The sequence below is a fragment of the Canis lupus genome, chromosome 16 (genome assembly GCF_048164855.1).
Source record: "Canis lupus baileyi chromosome 16, mCanLup2.hap1, whole genome shotgun sequence".
Taxonomy (NCBI): domain Eukaryota; kingdom Metazoa; phylum Chordata; class Mammalia; order Carnivora; family Canidae; genus Canis; species Canis lupus.
In genome coordinates this window covers 22914692-22932720 of record NC_132853.1, presented here as the reverse complement: position 1 = coordinate 22932720, position 18029 = coordinate 22914692, and the positions used below count along the sequence as shown (strand labels likewise).

The 18029-nt window shown below is 48.5% G+C and overlaps 1 protein-coding gene across 4 annotated transcripts in view; it reads right to left on the bottom strand.

Moving 5' to 3' along the window:
- The window catches only part of UNC45B (unc-45 myosin chaperone B), a 28465-nt gene extending 11179 nt beyond the window's left edge, over positions 1-17286 (bottom strand). The window contains exons 1-13 of one of the 4 annotated variants that reach the window (XM_072779528.1): positions 17170-17286; positions 16379-16546; positions 15836-15872; positions 14283-14458; positions 12983-13072; positions 11007-11174; positions 10390-10558; positions 6885-7055; positions 4870-5041; positions 3361-3661; positions 2464-2558; positions 2152-2293; positions 1208-1348 (exon numbers count right to left, since the gene is read on the bottom strand). In XM_072779528.1, coding sequence (XP_072635629.1) covers positions 1208-1348; positions 2152-2293; positions 2464-2558; positions 3361-3661; positions 4870-5041; positions 6885-7055; positions 10390-10558; positions 11007-11174; positions 12983-13072; positions 14283-14458; positions 15836-15872; positions 16379-16546 — 1830 coding nt within the window. In that variant the 5' untranslated portion in view covers positions 17170-17286. Of the gene's footprint in view, positions 1-1207; positions 1349-2151; positions 2294-2463; positions 2559-3360; positions 3662-4869; positions 5042-6884; positions 7056-10389; positions 10559-11006; positions 11175-12982; positions 13073-14282; positions 14459-15835; positions 15873-16378; positions 16641-16825; positions 17057-17169 lie in introns of those variants that run through there. The other 3 variants (XM_072779526.1, XM_072779525.1, XM_072779527.1) reach the window with 3 other exon arrangements.
- Positions 17287-18029: the final 743 nt, after the last annotated feature.

Below are 18029 nucleotides of genomic sequence, written 5' to 3'. Positions count from 1 at the left end.
AAAATAAGAATAAATTTTAAAAAAGAATGGCATAGCCATCTGGAAAACACCTAAAGCATTTTCCCAAAATCGGGCATAAAACATTCTAACTATGAAAAGAAAAAAGAGGGGATCCCTGGGTGGCGCAGCGGTTTAGCGCCTGCCTTTGGCCCAGGGCGCGATCCTGGAGACCCGGAATCGAATCCCACGTCGGGCTCCCGGTGTATGGAGCCTGCTTCTCCCTCTGCCTGTGTCTCTGCCTCTCTCTCTCTCTGTGTGTGTGACTATCATAAATAAATAAAAATTAAAAAAAAAAAAAAAGAAAAGAAAAAAGATGCGCGGAGAAAAACAGCCTCTGCTAAGTAACATAGCGTGCGTACCAAGACACTGACAGTGGTCAGAGGGAGATGACGTCATTGGTGAGTGGTCATTTCCTTTTCTCTGGGGTCTACATTTTTGTTTGTTTTGCAATGTGGTTATATTTCTTTTTCTTTTTTTAAGATTATTTATTTATTTATTCATGAGAGAGAGAGAGAGATTGAGAGAGAGAGAGGCAGAGACACAGGCAGAGGGAGAAGAAGGCTCCATGCAGGGAGCCCAACCCGACCAATCCCGGGACCCCAGGATCAGCCCTGGGCCAAAGGCAGGTGCTAAATCCCTGAGCCACCCAGAGATCTCCCGATGTGGTTATACTTCTTTGACCATTTAAAAAAATCTAAATCTTCCACTGGCTGGAAATACAATGTATATGCATTCTAATTCAAACCACAGACAAAGCATACCCTTGAGTGCAGGGAATCACTGAGGAGGGCCTCAGGGAGATTTGTGACACCTGGGCTACAGCTGCCTGGCCCCATTCTCTCCCTTGTTATTCCTACCTAGCACCTATATCCCGAAATCCAGATATCCCAGGAAACGAAATTTCTGGAAAGTGTTGGAAACATGAAATATACTGTCTGTCTGATGTCCATGAAACAACATAAATTGCAAAACGTTCATCATGGCCCCATTTGATTTTTCAGACTACACATGATGGTTGGATCCTCACCCGCCCAAGGCGCGTAAACCCTTAAAACTAAGGGGGGGACGAGCGCCACCTAGTGGGAGACATTGACCACGATCATCTTCGGTCTATCCGCGTCCTCTGCCAAATGCTCCCACACCCACCCACAGCGCCCCAACGCCTGGTGGCGCAGACTCCCCCCACCCAGCCTCATCCCTACCCTACCTTAGGGTGCTCCTCGGGCACGTGCTGCTTGGAGAACTTGGCGAGCTGCACCAGCTCCGGGATGACCTCCTTGACATCATAGCTGTTGGTACAGTTCACCAGGGTGGTGGCCACGGAGTACAGGATGGTCTTGTCAGCCGTCTGCAGTTATGGGGCGGGGGGACGGGAGGGGAAACTTTAGAACAAATCTCTGCTTCCACGATGGCCCCCTGGGGCAGCCCGGGTTGCTGGAGGTTTAGCGCCGCCTTCGGCCCAGGGCAGGGCCTGATCCTGGAGACCCGGGATCGAGTCCCGCATCGGGCTCCCTGCATGGAGCCTGCTGCTCCCTCTGCCTGTGTCTCTGCCTCTGTGTGTGTGTGTGTGTGTGTGTGTGTGTGTGTCTCATGAATAAATAAATACAATCTTAAAAAAAAAAAAAGCCGGCCCTCTGACCTGTCGGGTGAGTTGGTTTGAGCCCGCTTGGACAACAGCAGGTGGCACCGAGGGAAGAGGAACTAGCTCTGCTCACGCAGGGTGGGCAGACATTTCTCCTGCACTAGCCACAGTACCCCAGGAGAGCAGGGCGGGGGAGCCCTCAGAGTGCGCTGCTTGCTCTGTGCCCCTCTCAAACGCCCAAACCCGACATACTTTGCCATGGGATAGGGGGCGGGGGATGGGTAGGGACTGGAAACACCTCTGGTCTGGCCCCGAGTGGAAACTCCCTCTTTCCCCTCCTCCCTTTGGTGGTGGAAAAGAACCAGGCAGGGAATTAGCACGAGCACCCATTTTATGGTCAGGTAAAATGAGGGGCAGACAGGGGGAAGTAACCAATCTGGTTTACATCGGCAGTAGGGCCAGAGCCTGGATGAAGACACAGGAGTCCCATTTCTCAGGCTAGCAGAGGACCCTATGAGCTTGAATCTAGTAGACCTTTCCTGAAGGCCAGAGGTCAGGGCCACGCTTGCCTTGGCCAGCTCAAACATGGCCTGCAGGGCGGGGATGTCCTGGACAAAGTCGTCTTTCACGTCGGCATCCAGGGTGAGGTAGGCCAGGCCCTCCACTGCCCATCGCCGGGTCCGGGTATCTATGGACGCATTGCACAGCCACCTGGAAATAGGAGAGGAAGAGCGCTGGGGAAGGGGGCCAGAGCTTGGGTCAAGAGAGTGAACCCATTTCAGGGCAGTGGGGAGCCTGTGGGGGACCTTTCACCATGCAGCATCCACTAGAGCACATCCCAGAGAGAAGACGGTGGGCCTGGGGAAGTCGAACCCCCTTACTTGCGACACTGTTTGGCCAGCTTCTCCGTGGACCCTTCAGCAAACTGCCTGAGGCCATAGTCCGTGCCCCCTGCAGAGCCCAGCTTACAGAGTCCCTGTAGGGGAAGGGAGATGCTTCTAGAGTCAGACACACTTGGAGACAAAGGGCCTTGCTCAAACAGGCCCTGTTTGAGCCTGTGGCTGGAACACTTTGCCCCTTTGTCTTTGCCTGGATACACCTCTCTGCCTACTACCGAACTCAGCTCAGGTGTCACCTCTTCCAAGATGCCTCCCCTGAGGCTTCCAGGATGGGGCAGATGCTCATGAAGCTGGACTTCTTTACCCTGCCCCATTCCGTTGCCACCATTTTGGCTCCACTGCTGTTTTGGAAAATCAGCACAATACGATACTAATCTTACCTGAAACTGCAATGGTGCAAGTTATGCTAGCACAAAAACCAGCACAGAAATCAGACCACGTGGGTAACAAATTCAGATATGCAGAATTTTACCCAGGAGAAATTGTACTCTTAGGAAAACGTAGAAAAAAAAAAAAAAGGAAAACATGCCTTCCATAAGAGAAAACTCATGATGGAAGAAGCTATAATTAGTTTCTTAAAAATTGATATAAACAGAAAAATACATCAGTGACTCAAATTGTCACTGTAATTGTTTACAAGCAAACTAAAAGACCCATGAAAAGAGTTGCCATAAAATGAAACTGGAAAAATTGAAATGGGTTATCAGTGCCATCCAGAAACTGGTTAGGGAAACAAACTGATTTTTTCGAGTTTGCTCTGAAAATGCTGGCTGAGCAGAAGCTCCCCCACAGCATGGGCTTCCCATGGAGAGGAGCCACGCCTCACTCATCTGGTGTCCCTGGGGCCCGGCACCCACCACGTCTGGTACCAACACTCACCACCAGTGTGCGGATCTTAATCTTCTCGTTTTTGGTGGTCTTGTAGATCTCTTTGAGCAGTGACACGCCATTGGTGATGATGAAGGTGGCGCGGCTGAGCTTGGTGGATGCGTGGATGAGGGCCTCCACGGCCACCAGCTGGTCTACCTCCCGCTCGGAGCCGCACAGCGCTACCATCATCTCCATCACACCTTTCATTCCCAGCAGCTGATTGCCCAGGTCAAAGGGGCCTTGCAGGATCCCTGACACTGTCTGAATGGCAATCACGTTCTTGTCCATGTCCTGGGGGTCAAACTTGCCTCTAAAATCAAGGACAAGGTGGTCAGGAGAACTGGCTAAGGTGGGTGGGAAGAATGTGGGATTTGGAGGCAGACAGATTCAAATTTACGTCCTGGATCTACCACTCATGTGCTGTGTGACCTTGGGCGATTCCCTGACCCTCTCTGAGCCTCAGCTTCTTGATCTATAAACTGACGGTATAGTACTACTAATCAGAGTTATGGTGAGGGTGAGTGATGTAACAGACATGCCATGGGTTGTGTCCCCCCAAGAAGCATAGTCAGATGGATGGGGACTGACACAAAGGACTTTGATTAGGGAGAGCTCTTGGGATCAGCTCATGTTTTAGAAGGGAAAGAAGCAAACCTCGGCAGAAGGAGGCAGAAGGACGCACTGGGCTGCAACTCAGTCATCATAAAGCCTCAGCCTGTGATGAGTGCTACAGCTGGGACACCCTCCAGAGTTGTTTCCAGCTGGGGGTGGGGGTGGGGGACACACGGGTCATTGGATGCTGGCCGCCCTGGGGAGGAGGAAGCAGCTGTCTCCAGCTGAGGGAAGTCCCAAAGAGAGGCGAGCACTGTCCATCCATGGGCTTCCCAGCAGCTCAGATGTCTAGTGGGAGAGTCCAGCAGCCACCCCAACACAAAAGGGCCCACTCTCTGTCTCCTTGATAAGCTGACATTTGTTCCTTCAACCTCAGGAGCTTGTGGTAGGTTTTAAATAAGTCCAAAAATATTTTGACACCCCTCCATGCAAAAGATAGAACCTAACTCTCTCCTCTTAAATGCAGACCACTCTTCACAACTTGCTTCTCACAAAGAGAATGTGGCGGAAATGATCGTGTGTGACTTCTGAAGCTAAGTAATAGAAGACATTGCCATTTCTGCCTTGTTCTCTCTGAATTGCTCACTCTGGGTACCAGGCAGTAATGATACTCAAGCTACCTGTGGACAGGCTCATACCGGGAGGAATGGAGGCCTCCTGTCAATAACCAGCACCAGCATGCAGGCCTTCAGATGACTGCAGCCCAGGCCGACGTGTGACAGTCAGTTCATGAGAGCCCCAGAGCCAGATCCACCCAGCCTAGTCACTCTCAAACTGCAGTCATATTGTGAAATAATAAATGATTACTATTACTTCAAGCTTCTTGCTACATTTTGGGGTGATTTGTTATACAGCCATAGGTAACTAATACAGAGCATGATTCCCTGAGACCTCCAGGAGACTCACGTGATGTATTCCTCACAGATCTTGCGGAAGTGATCGCGTTCTGGGTCACAGCGCAGGTCATCGTAGAGCTTGTTGATGAGGACGGAAGCCAGCATTCGGGTGTTGTCAGTCAGAGGCAGGCAGGATGGCAGATCTGGAACCTGCCCCACCACCTTCAAGATCTTCCTCAGGCCTGCAGGACAGATGATGGCAATTGTCAGATCTCTGCTGGGGTCTGTCCTCACAAACACACCCTCTTCTTCAGTTGTCTTAGCACCAGCTTCTCTCCAGCATATCTTTTGGCAGTACATGGCTTTTCCAGAATGAAGGGTACTGGTATGGGGCCGGGAGACCCGCATTCTGTACCTGACTCTGCCCCTAGGTGAGCAATTCACCTCCCATTGTGGGTGGGCCTCTATTTTCACATGTACCCTCTATGGGTTGATGTATAACCTTCCCCAAATACTATCTGATATTCTCTCTTCCCCAGGCCTCACTTCTATAAAATGGGAACCATACTACCTACCACAGAGCATTTGAGGACTCAATGAGATAATGTATGGAAACTGCCTAGGGCCAATCCAGACATGTCATTATCACTCAACAAACACTTACTATTTATTTAGTAAATGCTACATTTGCTATTTATTATTACTATCTCTTCTCTCTTCTGTTGAAGAAACTTCAATGACTTCCTATTACCCATTAGGCTAATTCAGTCATTACATATCTGTTGAATAAATGAAGGAATAAGTGAAGAAATAAATTAGCACCTTTTAGGTAGCAAATACTGAAATAAAAGATACAATCCTCTCCTCAAAAAACTCACAATGGAATAAGGAACAGTCGTATGAAGATTAAATAAGCTGTAATAAGGACAGAAGGTGCGATAAGGACAGAGTGGTGACACCACAGATGTGGTAATTTGCTCCAAAAAAGTAAAAGAGTTGTACATTCTCTCTTTTTAAAAAGACTTATTTATTTATTTATTTATTCATTCATTCATTCATTCATTCATTTGAGATAGAGAGTACAAGCAGGGGAAGCAGGAGAGGGAGAAGCAGGCTCCCTGCTGAGCAGGGTGACACAGGGCTCCATCCTAGAACCCTGAGGATCATGACACAAGCAGAAGGCAGACACTCAACCGACTGAGCCACCAGGCGCCCCTGAGTTGTATGTTATTCTTATTGAATAACAAATATTGCTTCCCACCTACCCTACCTATTAACTGTGTGGTTGGACCTAGGTCTGAGTGCAGAGAGAAAGAGGTCTGTGATTCACCCTTTGAAATATATGCAGAGAAGACCAGAACTGGGGAGGAGGAGGGAAGGAAGTGCTGAGGTAGGAGGTTTATAAGTGCTAGAGTAATCTGTTAAAGTACACTTTGCTGAGACCTGTGAAAACCAAATGAGGAAAGGCAATATCAAAAGAGGATAAATTTCAAATGGGTGGAAGCTAATCTGAACCTTTTAGAACAAAGGATGGTTCTATATGTTTTTAAACCTGTGGGAGTTTATCACAGTAGATGATAAAGCCATAGGTATGACTCTTGAACAATTAAAGTGGATTTGGGAGAGTGGGTAATATCTTGGAGCCAACAAATTTAGGGACTGTCTGCTAGAACCTCGTTACTGTGCCTTATATATAGGACACTTGATGCCATTTCTCCCTTCTAGAAAGCCTATGAAGTATTTTGCCAACCATGGGACTTCAGGAACATTCTCCCAAGGTTGGTGGAGTCCTGTTTGTCTTTGGCATTGCCCACATTGGTTAAGTAACTCTGTCCAGGTGTTTTCCAGCATGTTTGGGCATTTTCTGTGTGTGTTCAGGCCCTTAATTCAGAGCTGAGCTTTGATCTAAATCCTCACCAGCCTGTTGGTGGTTTCTAAGTGTTAATGCCTTTTCCTGGCTTTTCAGTGGGACTGAAGACTTGTTCTAGGCAAAGGCCACACCTCCTCTGCTTTCTGCTCAGTGCCAGATATCCTGGTGCCCCCCTGAAAGATTGGAATGAGCCCCAGACCCTCCCACCTCCTCACCATTATCCACCACATAGATGGTACGCGAGTTGTCGTGAATGGCAAGGTCCTTCCTGGGGACATTCTTATTGAGCAGATTCAGGGCTTGATCCCTGCCCTGGCCAGACACTTTCTTACTGACCAGCATGTCGAGCAGGTGGCTGGTGATCTGCTTCAGGTCCTTCTTGGTGTCTGAGGAAGGAGAGGACAAGGGTAAGTAGAGAGTAGGGTCTTACTCAGATCTATAGGACCACGAATGGCAGAGGTTTTTAGAAGGGTTCTGGAAATATGGAATCCATGGCTTCCTGGAAGTTGGAATTTCCCCAGAAGATATAGTATTGCCCATCTCAGCCCCAAAAAGGGAGGTTCCTAGACAATACCCCCAATGGGCCTCCAGCCACTCTACGCTGCACACTGACTTCTACAACAGCTCCTGCCATCCTTGAACAGCTCTGGTTCTTAGAAAGTTCTTTATTCCAAGGCATGACTGGCAGGGAGCCAGGGACACTTCATGTAGCTTTTAATAAACTGATTTAACAAAATGTTTTCCAGAAAAGAAATTTATATTCCTTACAGACATCTTACTCCCTGCAGATTCAGGCATGCTGGGAGCCCAAATTCAAGCCTCAGATGGGATGCCAGATCTTCCCTGCCCGCTGGGGGATTAAAAGGTAAATGCTTTTTCCTGCATTTTCCCTGTCTGACTTCACTGCATCTTAGGGATTTTTGTTCTCATTCTAGTTTAGAGCTCAAAGGCAGGCGGGGAGGGAGGAAGGGAGTAGAAAAGAAAGGATCTCCAAAACATGTCATATGAATGACTGATGAAGTAAAGAGCCATCTAACTGGACAAGGAAAGTCATCGGTAGATGTGATAGTTTTTCAGATAAGGGTGTGTCATGAAGGCAAAAGAATAGACTTCTTCTATGAGGCTCTAGAGAGCAGAACTGGGGTCAGAGTGGGGTGGAAGCTACAAGGAGATGGATCCTAAATCAGTATCTAGTAGAATTCCTTTTTTTTTTTTTAATTTTTATTTACTTATGATAGGCACACAGTGAGAGAGAGAGAGGCAGAGACACAGGCAGAGGGAGAAGCAGGCTCCATGCACCAGGAGCCCGACGTGGGATTCGATCCTGGGTCTCCAGGATCGCGCCCTGGGCCAAAGGCAGGCGCTAAACCGCTACGCCACCCAGGGATCCCTATCTAGTAGAATTCCTTAGCAGAGATGTCCAACAACTTTCAACTTCCCAAGGAAGCTGTGGCCCTCAGTGCACCATACCTTTCAGTGTTCCCATTCTTGGGGATGCTCTTCCATTCTGGCCCTGGGTCAATCATGTGACTTAGAGCACACCCAGCAGCTTAAAAGCACTTGCACATTGGGGCTCGTCCATTGAGAATGAGGCCACCATGCTATACAGACACCCAAGATGCCCACTAGAGATGCCACAAAGAGAAAAACCAAGATGTCCTGGCCAGCATCTCCAGTTAACCACCAGTTGTACAAGTGTACCATTTGGGACCCTCCAGTGGTTCTAGCACAGAAAAAAGAATGTGACTTGCTGACCATTACGACAGTTAAGTCAGAACCACATCAAGAATCCAGGACTCCCAAAGGTTCATGTTATTAATCTACAAAGAGCTCTTATGAATCAATAAGAAAAACACTGATACTCCAAGAAAAAATAAGGGTAATGATATATGACAGGTTGTTGGAAGACAAACGAATCCAAATGGCTAATAAAAATAAAGAAAAATGATCAATCTCACTAGTGATTTTTAAAAATTCAAATGAAGTTATTTTTACCTAATGAATAGGAAATTTTTTTTAAATGAGAGTATTCAAATCTGGTAGGAGAATGAGTGGAGATGGGACCCCCATCAGCATCATTTGGTAAGAGTACAAATTCATGCACCCTCTCAGAAAGGAATCCAAAAGTAACATGGAGAGAAAACTTCAGTTGTGTTCACAGCCTTCGACCTATATTCCCATTACTAGGAATTTTATTCCAAGAAAATAATTGCAAATGCAAGCATAACTTTGTGTAAAGAATAGCTACTGAACTGCCTTTTATAAGCATGCAACTAGGAGCAATCTAAATCTCCACTGATATAGAGTTGGTTGGTGAATTGTGATATATTCATACAATGGAATATAATGAAAATATTTAAAATCAAGCTTTCTATTAGTGAACCTTCCCAGGCAGAGCAGGAACTTCTAAAACCATGCCCAGGACCTGGATGTGCTGGAAAAAGCCTGAGTCTATAAGTGCATGTATTTGAAATGAAACAAATGAAAAATGAATGATTTTTAAAATAAAAAAGAATCTTTTTAAAGAACATTTAATGGTACGAAATACTCATATAATGCTTAGTGAAGGAAAAGAAAACACAAATCTATTCCTAGCCAAATTCCAATTTTGTTAAATAGGTATTTATGTGGATGGATAGAAAAAAGACTGGAGGGACGCCTAGGTGCCTCAGCTGTTGAGCATCTACCTTCAGCTCAGGGCATGATCCTGGGATCTGGGATCGAGTCCCACATGGTACTCCCTGCAGGGAGCCTGCTTCTCCCTCTGCCTATGTCTCTGTGTCTCTCATGAATAAATAAATAAATCTTTTTTAAAAAGAGACTGGAAAGACACATGTGGCAGTGATAATCTGGATTATCTGGAGGGGAATTATAGGTGGGTTTTTTTCATCTTTACATATTTCTAAATTTTTCCAAATTTTTCCAGTAAGTCTCTTACTTTCTTCTACTTGTAGTAAAATATACATGAATAAAATTGATCATTTTAACCATTTTTGAATGATTTTATTTATTTATTTGCAAAAAAGAGCACAAGCAGGAGGTAGGGGCAAAGGGAGAGGGAGAAGCAGATTCCTCACTGGGTCAGGAGCCCGACTTAGGGCTCAATCCCAGGACCCCAGGATCATGACCTGAGCTGAAGGAAGACACTTAACCATCTGAGCCACCCAGGTGCCCTTCATTTTGACCATTTTTAAGTATACAGTTCAGTGGCATTAAGTACATTCATATTGTTGTGCTGCCATTATCACCATCCATCTCCAGAACGTTTTTGTCCTATAAAAACTAAAACTAAACAACTCATTTCCTCCTCTCCTAGCCTGGTGACCACCATCCTAATTTTTGTCTCTATGATTTAGATTACTCTAGATACCTTGTAGGAGTGGAGCCAAACAGTACTTATGCCTTTGTCACTGGCTTATTGCACTCAAGGTTCATCCATGTAGTAGCAGATGTCAGGATGTCCTTCCTTTTTAAGGCTGAATAATATTCCATTGTGTGTATATGCCATATTGTATTTATCCATTCAACCACGCATGGACACTAGAGTTGCTTCCCACTTTTAAGCTATTGAAGATGCTGCTGCTCTATTACTTTTATAATTAGAAAATAAATATAAAATAAACCAGGCCACCTCCACATACAGGGAATGAGCTATCTGAGGTGGCACCTGACTCTCCTCGGCCCTCACCCCTTTGAAAAACACTGAAGAATGTCTCCTACCTAGAACCAGGGCTTCTTCCTTCCCTCGATGTTCTTGTTTGTCCTCCCCTGACAGAGAATCAATGACGGCCTGGAGCAGGTTGCAGACGGCCAGAGACATCTCCTCGTTCTCCACTGCCATGAGGCTACATATTCTGTCTATCCGGACTGCATGGAGAATCACTGTGGCCTAAACCCACAGCAAGACCCACAGTCAGCTGCCTGCACCTCTCTTCCAGCTGTCGTGCAGGTTAGGAAGTGGGTGACAACCAGCCCCATCCTCCCTCTCCAGCAGGGAAATACGCCCAGGCAGCCAGTGCCTCCTGGGCCTCTGGTCTGGGAAGGCCCTTGACACTAGCCATGCCTCTTTAAACTCTTTCCAGTTAAAAGCTGGGCTGTCCAATATAGGAACCATTTGCCATATGGGGCCACTGAGGACTTGCAGTGTGGTGAGTCCCACATTGTGGTGTGCTTAAGGTGTAAAATACACACTGGGTTTGGAAGATTTATATGATAAAATGCAAACTATCACAGCTTTTGCATTCAGCAAAGGACAGTTTAGACTTTGTATTAGGGTCTACTTATGCCACCTGCTCCCTGCCCACGTGTCACCCTCAGCCCGACACCCAGGCCCTCACCCGAGCTCGGTGGCCACTACACATGCCCGACAGAGTCCGCACAGCAGCTAGCACCAGCTCAGGCCTCTTGGTGTCCACAAGCTGCAGCAGCAGGGCCACTCCATTGTTTTGGAAGATCCTCTCAGCCCCTGCTTCTTCTCGCCCTAGGACGATGAGGTTGTTGGCGGCCTGGAGAGGGAGGATACAACAAGGGTCATGGAGGAGGCATGGCTGCCAAGGTCTTGGCCGGGGGCCAGGGCAGGGGCTGGCGTAAGGACTGGATTTTCAAAACATCTTTATACTAGATTCTTTCCCTATAGTCCTACTCCTGGAAATGTGGCCCAAAAACATGAATATGGTTTTGGCATTTGGGGTTTGTTTATTTATTTATCTGTTCAGGGCAATCTGAAGTTACAGGGGTTCTCAGGAAGGTGGAAAATGGTAGGCAGAGAGAGCAAGAGATGGGTCTTGAAGGTCCTGGGTATGAGTACTGATTCTGCTACACGCTAGCTGTATGACCTCAGGCAAGTCATGGCAGCTCTCTGCATCCCAGATTCCAAAATTAGGCAGTTAAGCTAGAAAGTTCTCCAATGTCGGGACGCCTGGGTGGCTCAGTGGTTGAGCATCTGCCTTTGGCGCAGGGCGTAGTCCCCAGGTCCTGGGATGGAGTCCCGCATCCCAGGGGGAGCCTGCTTCTCCCAGAGGGAGCCTGCTTCTCCCTCTCCCTATGTCTCTGCCTCTTTGTGTGTCTCATGAATAAATAAGTAAAAATCTAAAAAAAAAAAAAAAAAAAGTTCCCCAATGTCTTCCCACCCTAAAGCCTTAAGGATACATATGCCCTAAATGGCTCCAGATCAGGAGAGGAGGTCTCAGCAGAACCTGAAAAGCTGGGGTTGGGGGAAAAAAACTCATGAGGCAAGAGAAGGAGAAAGTCAACAAATAAAGAAGGAATGATGCTGGAGGAGGCTGATGAGAAAATCCCAGGCAAGTACCACCAGAACCATTATCACTCTACCGGTCAAGGGCTTTGTACTTGTCCAGGTGCAGTTATCAATAACAACTTCTTATGTCCTCACAACAGTTTGTTATAAAAGGTATTTGCGTATTGTATGGTTTACTGACCATAAAACTAACAAAAATTCCCCAGGCATCTCCTGTGAAGAAAAACAGAAGGGAACATTTGAAAAAAGAAAGAAAAAGGACAACAAATTTGGTTAAGAGTGTGGTATTATGGGCAGCTCCGGTGGCTCAGTGGTTTAGCGCCACCCTCAGCCCAGGGCGTGATCCTGGAGACCCAGGATGGAGTCCCAGGGGCTCCCTGCATGGAGCCTGCTTCTCCCTCTCCTTCTGCCTGTGTCTCTGCCTCTCTCTCTCCATGTGTCTCTCATGAGTAAATAAATAAAATCTTAAAAAAAAAAAAAGAGGGTGGTATTATGACCAAATATTTTCATATTTCAGGATGAAGTTTTGTGATATTTTATAATGAAATGGAATATATCTTAAAAAGCCATTTTTAACCTTCTCAGGGTAGAAACGACAGTATGGCAAGTGAGGCACTTGCCTTGGGTGCAAAATTTACAGGGACACCGAAAACCTCAGCAATCAAGATAAATAATATCTAATGCAATATTTTAAAATATCAAAATCAATGCAATGCAAAAAAAGAAAAAATGCATGATGAACAAAATATCAAAAATTTAAGTAAAGACTCCGATCCTGCTGCATGACTCTCTCCTCATTGGTCTCACTCTAGTCCTGGCCCTTATAGCCAGGATTAGGGTATTTTCCAAAGTGCATAACCTCTGGCCTCCTTGTGTTCATTTTCTCCAAGGGGTTGCCCTCCTCCCCCTCCCGCAGGCAGTGGACGGGGGAGGTTGAGGAGTTAGGAGGACTGTCTCTGTCCAGAGATAGGGGCAGGGCCTGCAGCGCAAGTACAAATATGGGGGTGGGTGTCCCGAGTCCGCCCTCTGCTGGCCAGCCCGTTGCCCAGCACTCACCTTCTCCAGCTTGTCAGCATCACTGCTTTCATCCAGGAGGATCTCGAACATCTTCTGTACCCTGGAGTCTGTGGAAAACTGCACACGGAGCTGAGGAGAGAGGAGGGAGTGGGGAAGGAGGCAGGCAGGGTCCGCATTTCAGGCGGCTTAGCAAATATTAGGGTATCTCCTCGGGGCCCCAACACTGTCACTCATTCATTCCACAAACATTTACTGAACAGCTGTTACGCGTCAGTCACTCTTGCAGATGCTGCGGACAGAATGGTGAACAAAATCAAGTCCTTGCCCCACAAGGCTTATAGTCTACTTAAGTTCGCTATCCCATTTGGTCATCACAGGTCTTGGAAGGCTATAGATTATCACCCCAATTTTGCAGTCTAGTTAATAATTAGCTGTTACATACTTAAACACCGGCTAAAACAGGATTAGGTGTCTAGGACCAGAAGCCTAAAGCAATTCTCAACTTTACACAGATTAAAACCATTATGTTTGGATATCTCATCCCTCATCCCCTCAACCCCAACCCCAGTGCTCTGAATCTACCATAAAATGACCTAACTTATCATCACACACTGCCCCTCCCACCCACCCCCAATTTGCCAGCTCCTCTGTACTTCCCACTACTTTGTTCTGCTGGTCTATGGTCCTGCCTATTTCCATCCTGGGTTCATTTCCTCCTAGGGGGTCTCTCATTTGCCACCCCTTCTTGGATCACTCCTCCGTTTGTTTACACAGCCCTGGAGTCTACACTCTGGACAGTGTGCTGTTGTCCCACCATGGGGCTGCCCCAGGCACAGAGAAGTTACTGAGACTTGGAGTAAGGAGCTTAGTGATCACCTACCCTCCTGCTCTTGCAGAAAGGGAACTGACACCCTAAGGGATTCCTTAGAAAACTGGTACCTAAGCCAGGACTAGGATGCAGGATACCTCTGATCCAAGTTCTCTCCACCCCACTCCATTTGCAATACCCTCTCCTCAATGCTGCCTCTGCTCTCCTAGAAAGAAAGGAAGGTCATGTTGCATACATACAAGGTTGTTTTTTTTTTAAGCCTCCATCTGAAATTTAAGAGACCCATGTTCTAGCTCTGGCTAGCTTGTGCCCTTCAACAAGCATCTCTGATCATTCAAAGATGGGCACATCTGCCTGGCTATTTTATGGTGCCACCCTGTGTCATGTGTTCATTCCATCCAAGAGTGTGGAGGAAGTGTTAGACCTCCCCTGGTGTCCTGCTTCCCTAACTTGTCCCCAGTAGGGGTGGGGGGAGGCAGACTGAGGCTTGTGGGAAGGGGTCCAGCTCACCTTCTCTTGGATGCTGGTGTTGAGCCTCCTCAGCGTCTCCTGGAAGTTTTGGTTCCGTGGCTCAAGGGTAGCACAGCGCTGCACATCCTTGAAGGCCTGATCCAACTTTCCCAGGTGCTCCAGTGCCTGGCATCGCCGATACAGAGCCTTGATGTCCGAGGAGTTGATGTCAATAGCTAACGAGGGGAGGCAGGGCCTCAGGGGCCTGGGCTGCAGACCACTTTCCTCCCGTCCCTGTCCCTGCCCCTGCCCCCAATTCCAGGGCTTCTCTATCTTCAGTGGAAATTATCCACCAATGTAGACTATCTGGCCCAAGGCTCTTCTTTGTCAGGGAGGCAGTAAGAATCATAGCCTCAAGGTTGGAAGGGAACTTAAGGGTCATCTCATCTAGAGCCTGATGCTTCAGTTTCTGCTACATCATTATCTCAGCCAAGTGCTCATCCAAAGGGGACTTCATACCTCCAGCAGAAGGAGGGAGCTCCCTCCTTCTTTTTTTTTTTTTTTTTTTAATTTTTATTTATTTATGATAGTCAGAGAGAGAGAGAGAGAGAGAGAGAGAAGCAGAGACACAGGCAGAGGGAGAAGCAGGCTCCATGCATCGGGACCCCGACGTGGGATTCGATCCCCGGTCTCCAGGATCGCGCCCTGGGCCAAAGGCAGGTGCTAAACCACTGCGCCACCCAGGGATCCCGAGCTCCCTCCTTCTCAAGGCAGCCAAGCAGCTTCATCAAGACAACCCTTCCCCCTTCCCTCTGTAACTTTGTCCTTTTATCCTAAATTCAGCCCTGGAACCCCAGAGATGAAATCCAATCCTTCTTCCTTGTGACAGTCTTTTAGATATTTGAAGACAGCTTAGGTATTTGAAAGCAGCTCTCTATCCCACCTGGGAATTGCCTTCCACGAGCTAAATATTGCCACTTCCTCAACCCGCTTTTCACAGGATGTATTTTCAGCTGGTTCCCTCCCTTCTGAACTCACTTCAGACTACCTCGGTTTCTCCTTAAAAATAGTAATCAGAGCAGAACCCAACACCTGCAGCCAAGAGAAGTTTTCTCATTTTGATGATGGACCTAAGCCAACATTTCCTAAAGTTTAAGTCTAAGGTGAAGTTAAAGTTAAGTTTAAAGGTTTTTGTGGTTGTTGTTAATGTTAATGTTCACTTCTCCCTAGTCCCTGTGGAATGGGCTACTGCCCCCCTCCTCCCCTTAGGGAGCCCAACCCCACAGAGCGGACTGGGCTGATGCTCTGGTCCTGGGAGTTGCAGGAGGAGCACATCCTAATTTACAACGGAAGAGGGTGTATCTTTACCATGACATAAGGATTTTTGGAAACATCTTTTCACAAAAGAATCTCCCTCGACTTACAATTTAATACATAAAGCAAGTTGCAAAAATGCTATCTAGGGATGGCTGCTCTGGACACCGGAAGCCCTGCCTACAATGCCTAGGATGGCATTTACACAATCTGTAATTCCTTCAATTGACAAAGAGCCTTTTGGACAAAACAGGGATGCTGGGGTGGGGGTGGGGAGAGCCTGGGGGAGGGGCACTCACCTCTTGAGGCATCTGAAGCCGCCTGAACGTAGCTCTCCTGAGGAAGGGAGATGAAGTAGGAGCCAGGGTCAAAGTGGGCCCAGGCAGAGACAGCCAGAGAAGGTTTGGTGGGGAGCTGCCGGCTCTCAAGGGCCCAAGGGCGGGCCCCTCGCTGGGCATGGAAGAGTGGATGAGCTCCGGCATTAGGCAAATGCTTGGGTTTGAACCCAGGCTCCCTGCTAATTACCCAGGAGATCTTGGCAAGTTACTGAGCCCTTTGAGCCCTGAGCTTGTCATCTGCGATAGGGGCATGAAACAGCAGCTAACTGGGCTGTGAGTAAGATGCTGCGAAATAACATCTAAACAGCCCGGGCATGTTGCCAGTGCCCATTAGGCTGACTCCCAACTGAAGGAGTTTCTGTCTCCCAGAAGAGTGGGTCAGGCAGGAGTGGGGTTCAGGAGTCAAGGTTGGAACAATGATGAGGCCCATCAGGATGGGGGGCTGCCTCCACACCCCTGCCTCCCAGTCCTGGCCCTCAGCTTCCCGCCCTGCCCGCTCCAGACCGTTTTCAGGCCACAGGCTGCCCGGTTCCTATAGAGCGTGGCCAGCAGGGCCTTATCCTTGGTCAGCTTCAGGGCCTGGCTGTAGCTCTTCGTTGCAGCCTTGTAGTCCTGGAGCTGGAAATGCCGATTCCCTTCCTCCTTCAGCTGCACGGCTTCTGCCTCTGCCATCTGTCAGGACAGGAGCAGCTCTGTCTGGCCAGTCCCTCACTCCAGACCTAGGGCTGGACTCCTGGCCTAAGGTCTGGAGCTCCAGGGTCTCCTCCTACCGAGATGGAAGGTGAAAGTTCTGCGTGGAAAGGACCCACCACCAACACTCCCAAACCCATTACCCAGAAGGACTTTATAGCATTTGCTTGGAGAATAGCATGATTGAGGTAGTCTTAAGAGTCCCTGTGCCTCCCTCTCTGTCCCTCCCAGCTGGACAGGTGAAGCCACCATGCCGAAGACCTGGATTCTCACTGCCAGCCTTAAAAGTTTTTCTCCATGCAGGCGGGGTGGGGGGCTTCTCCCTCCCGGGTCTGAGGAACCCTCCTGGGGGGCTCACTTTCTTAGAGGACAGTGCTCCTGGTCTATCCTCCTGTGATGCTGCTCTGCGGAGCTCCCCTGTGAACACCCGGACACCAAGCCTTAGTCTACCCCCTCCCCCACCCAAGAGGCTTTATCATCCCTGCCAGTGGCTCCAGACCATATTTGGCCACAGGGGCAGGTGGCCCTGGAGTCTGTCATTGATACTCACGGCCCTCCTCCTCCCCAGACTGGACAGTCATTACCACGTGGAAGCGCTGACTAACCTCTGCCCCAGCGTCCTGTTCAGGGGCAGTCTTGGACTCAGGCCCTCATACCACAAAGAGTGAGAGAAAGATCCAGAAAGGAGGGAGGACCTGCACCCCCGCAAGGCACAGCTATAATGCCCCTTCTCCCCTTCCACCCCAGATAAACAACCTCTTCTCTCCCCCCAACCCCTGCTATTTTAGGAGCAAAGTGACAGCTGAGGGGCTGGCAGACTTAGACAGAGCAGCTGCCCAGGTCCAGGACCAACTGGAGACTTCCAGAAATGCCTTTCCGGAGGGAGGAGGGTTGGAAAAAGGGAGAAGAGTTCCTTCCCCTCTTCCACTTGCCCACATGTCCCCTACCCTTATGGCACTCACTGTTGAAAAGGCCCTTCCTTTTCACAAAGACCAAGGGGCTTGCAAGCTCAGTTTAGTGTAAGCAGGTGCTTTGTTTCAGTGTGTATGCCTTCTGCATCTACCATCTATGTGGAGTGGATGCATTAAGCCTGCCTTCCCCATGCAACTGGGAGCTCCCTGAGGATGAGCTCTGCATATCACCCACTGGGCTATAGTCTTGTCCTTGGGCAAGAGCTCCCTGAGGATGAGCTCTGCATATCCCCCACGGGCTATAGTCTTGTCCTTGGGCAAGAGCTGGGTCAGTCCCTGAATTCCCCGAGCCCAAGGACTTGTACCCTCATCTGCATGGGGATTCCCCTGGGACAACCTGAGCCTCCCACATCAGAAGGAGGTCTTCCTGGGGGTGCCTGGGTGGTTCATTCAGTTAAGTGTCTGTCTTCGGCTCAGGTCACGATTCCAGGGTCCCGGGATGGAGACCTGAGCGGGCTCTGCTCAGTGGGGAGTCTCCTCCCTCTCCCTCTGCT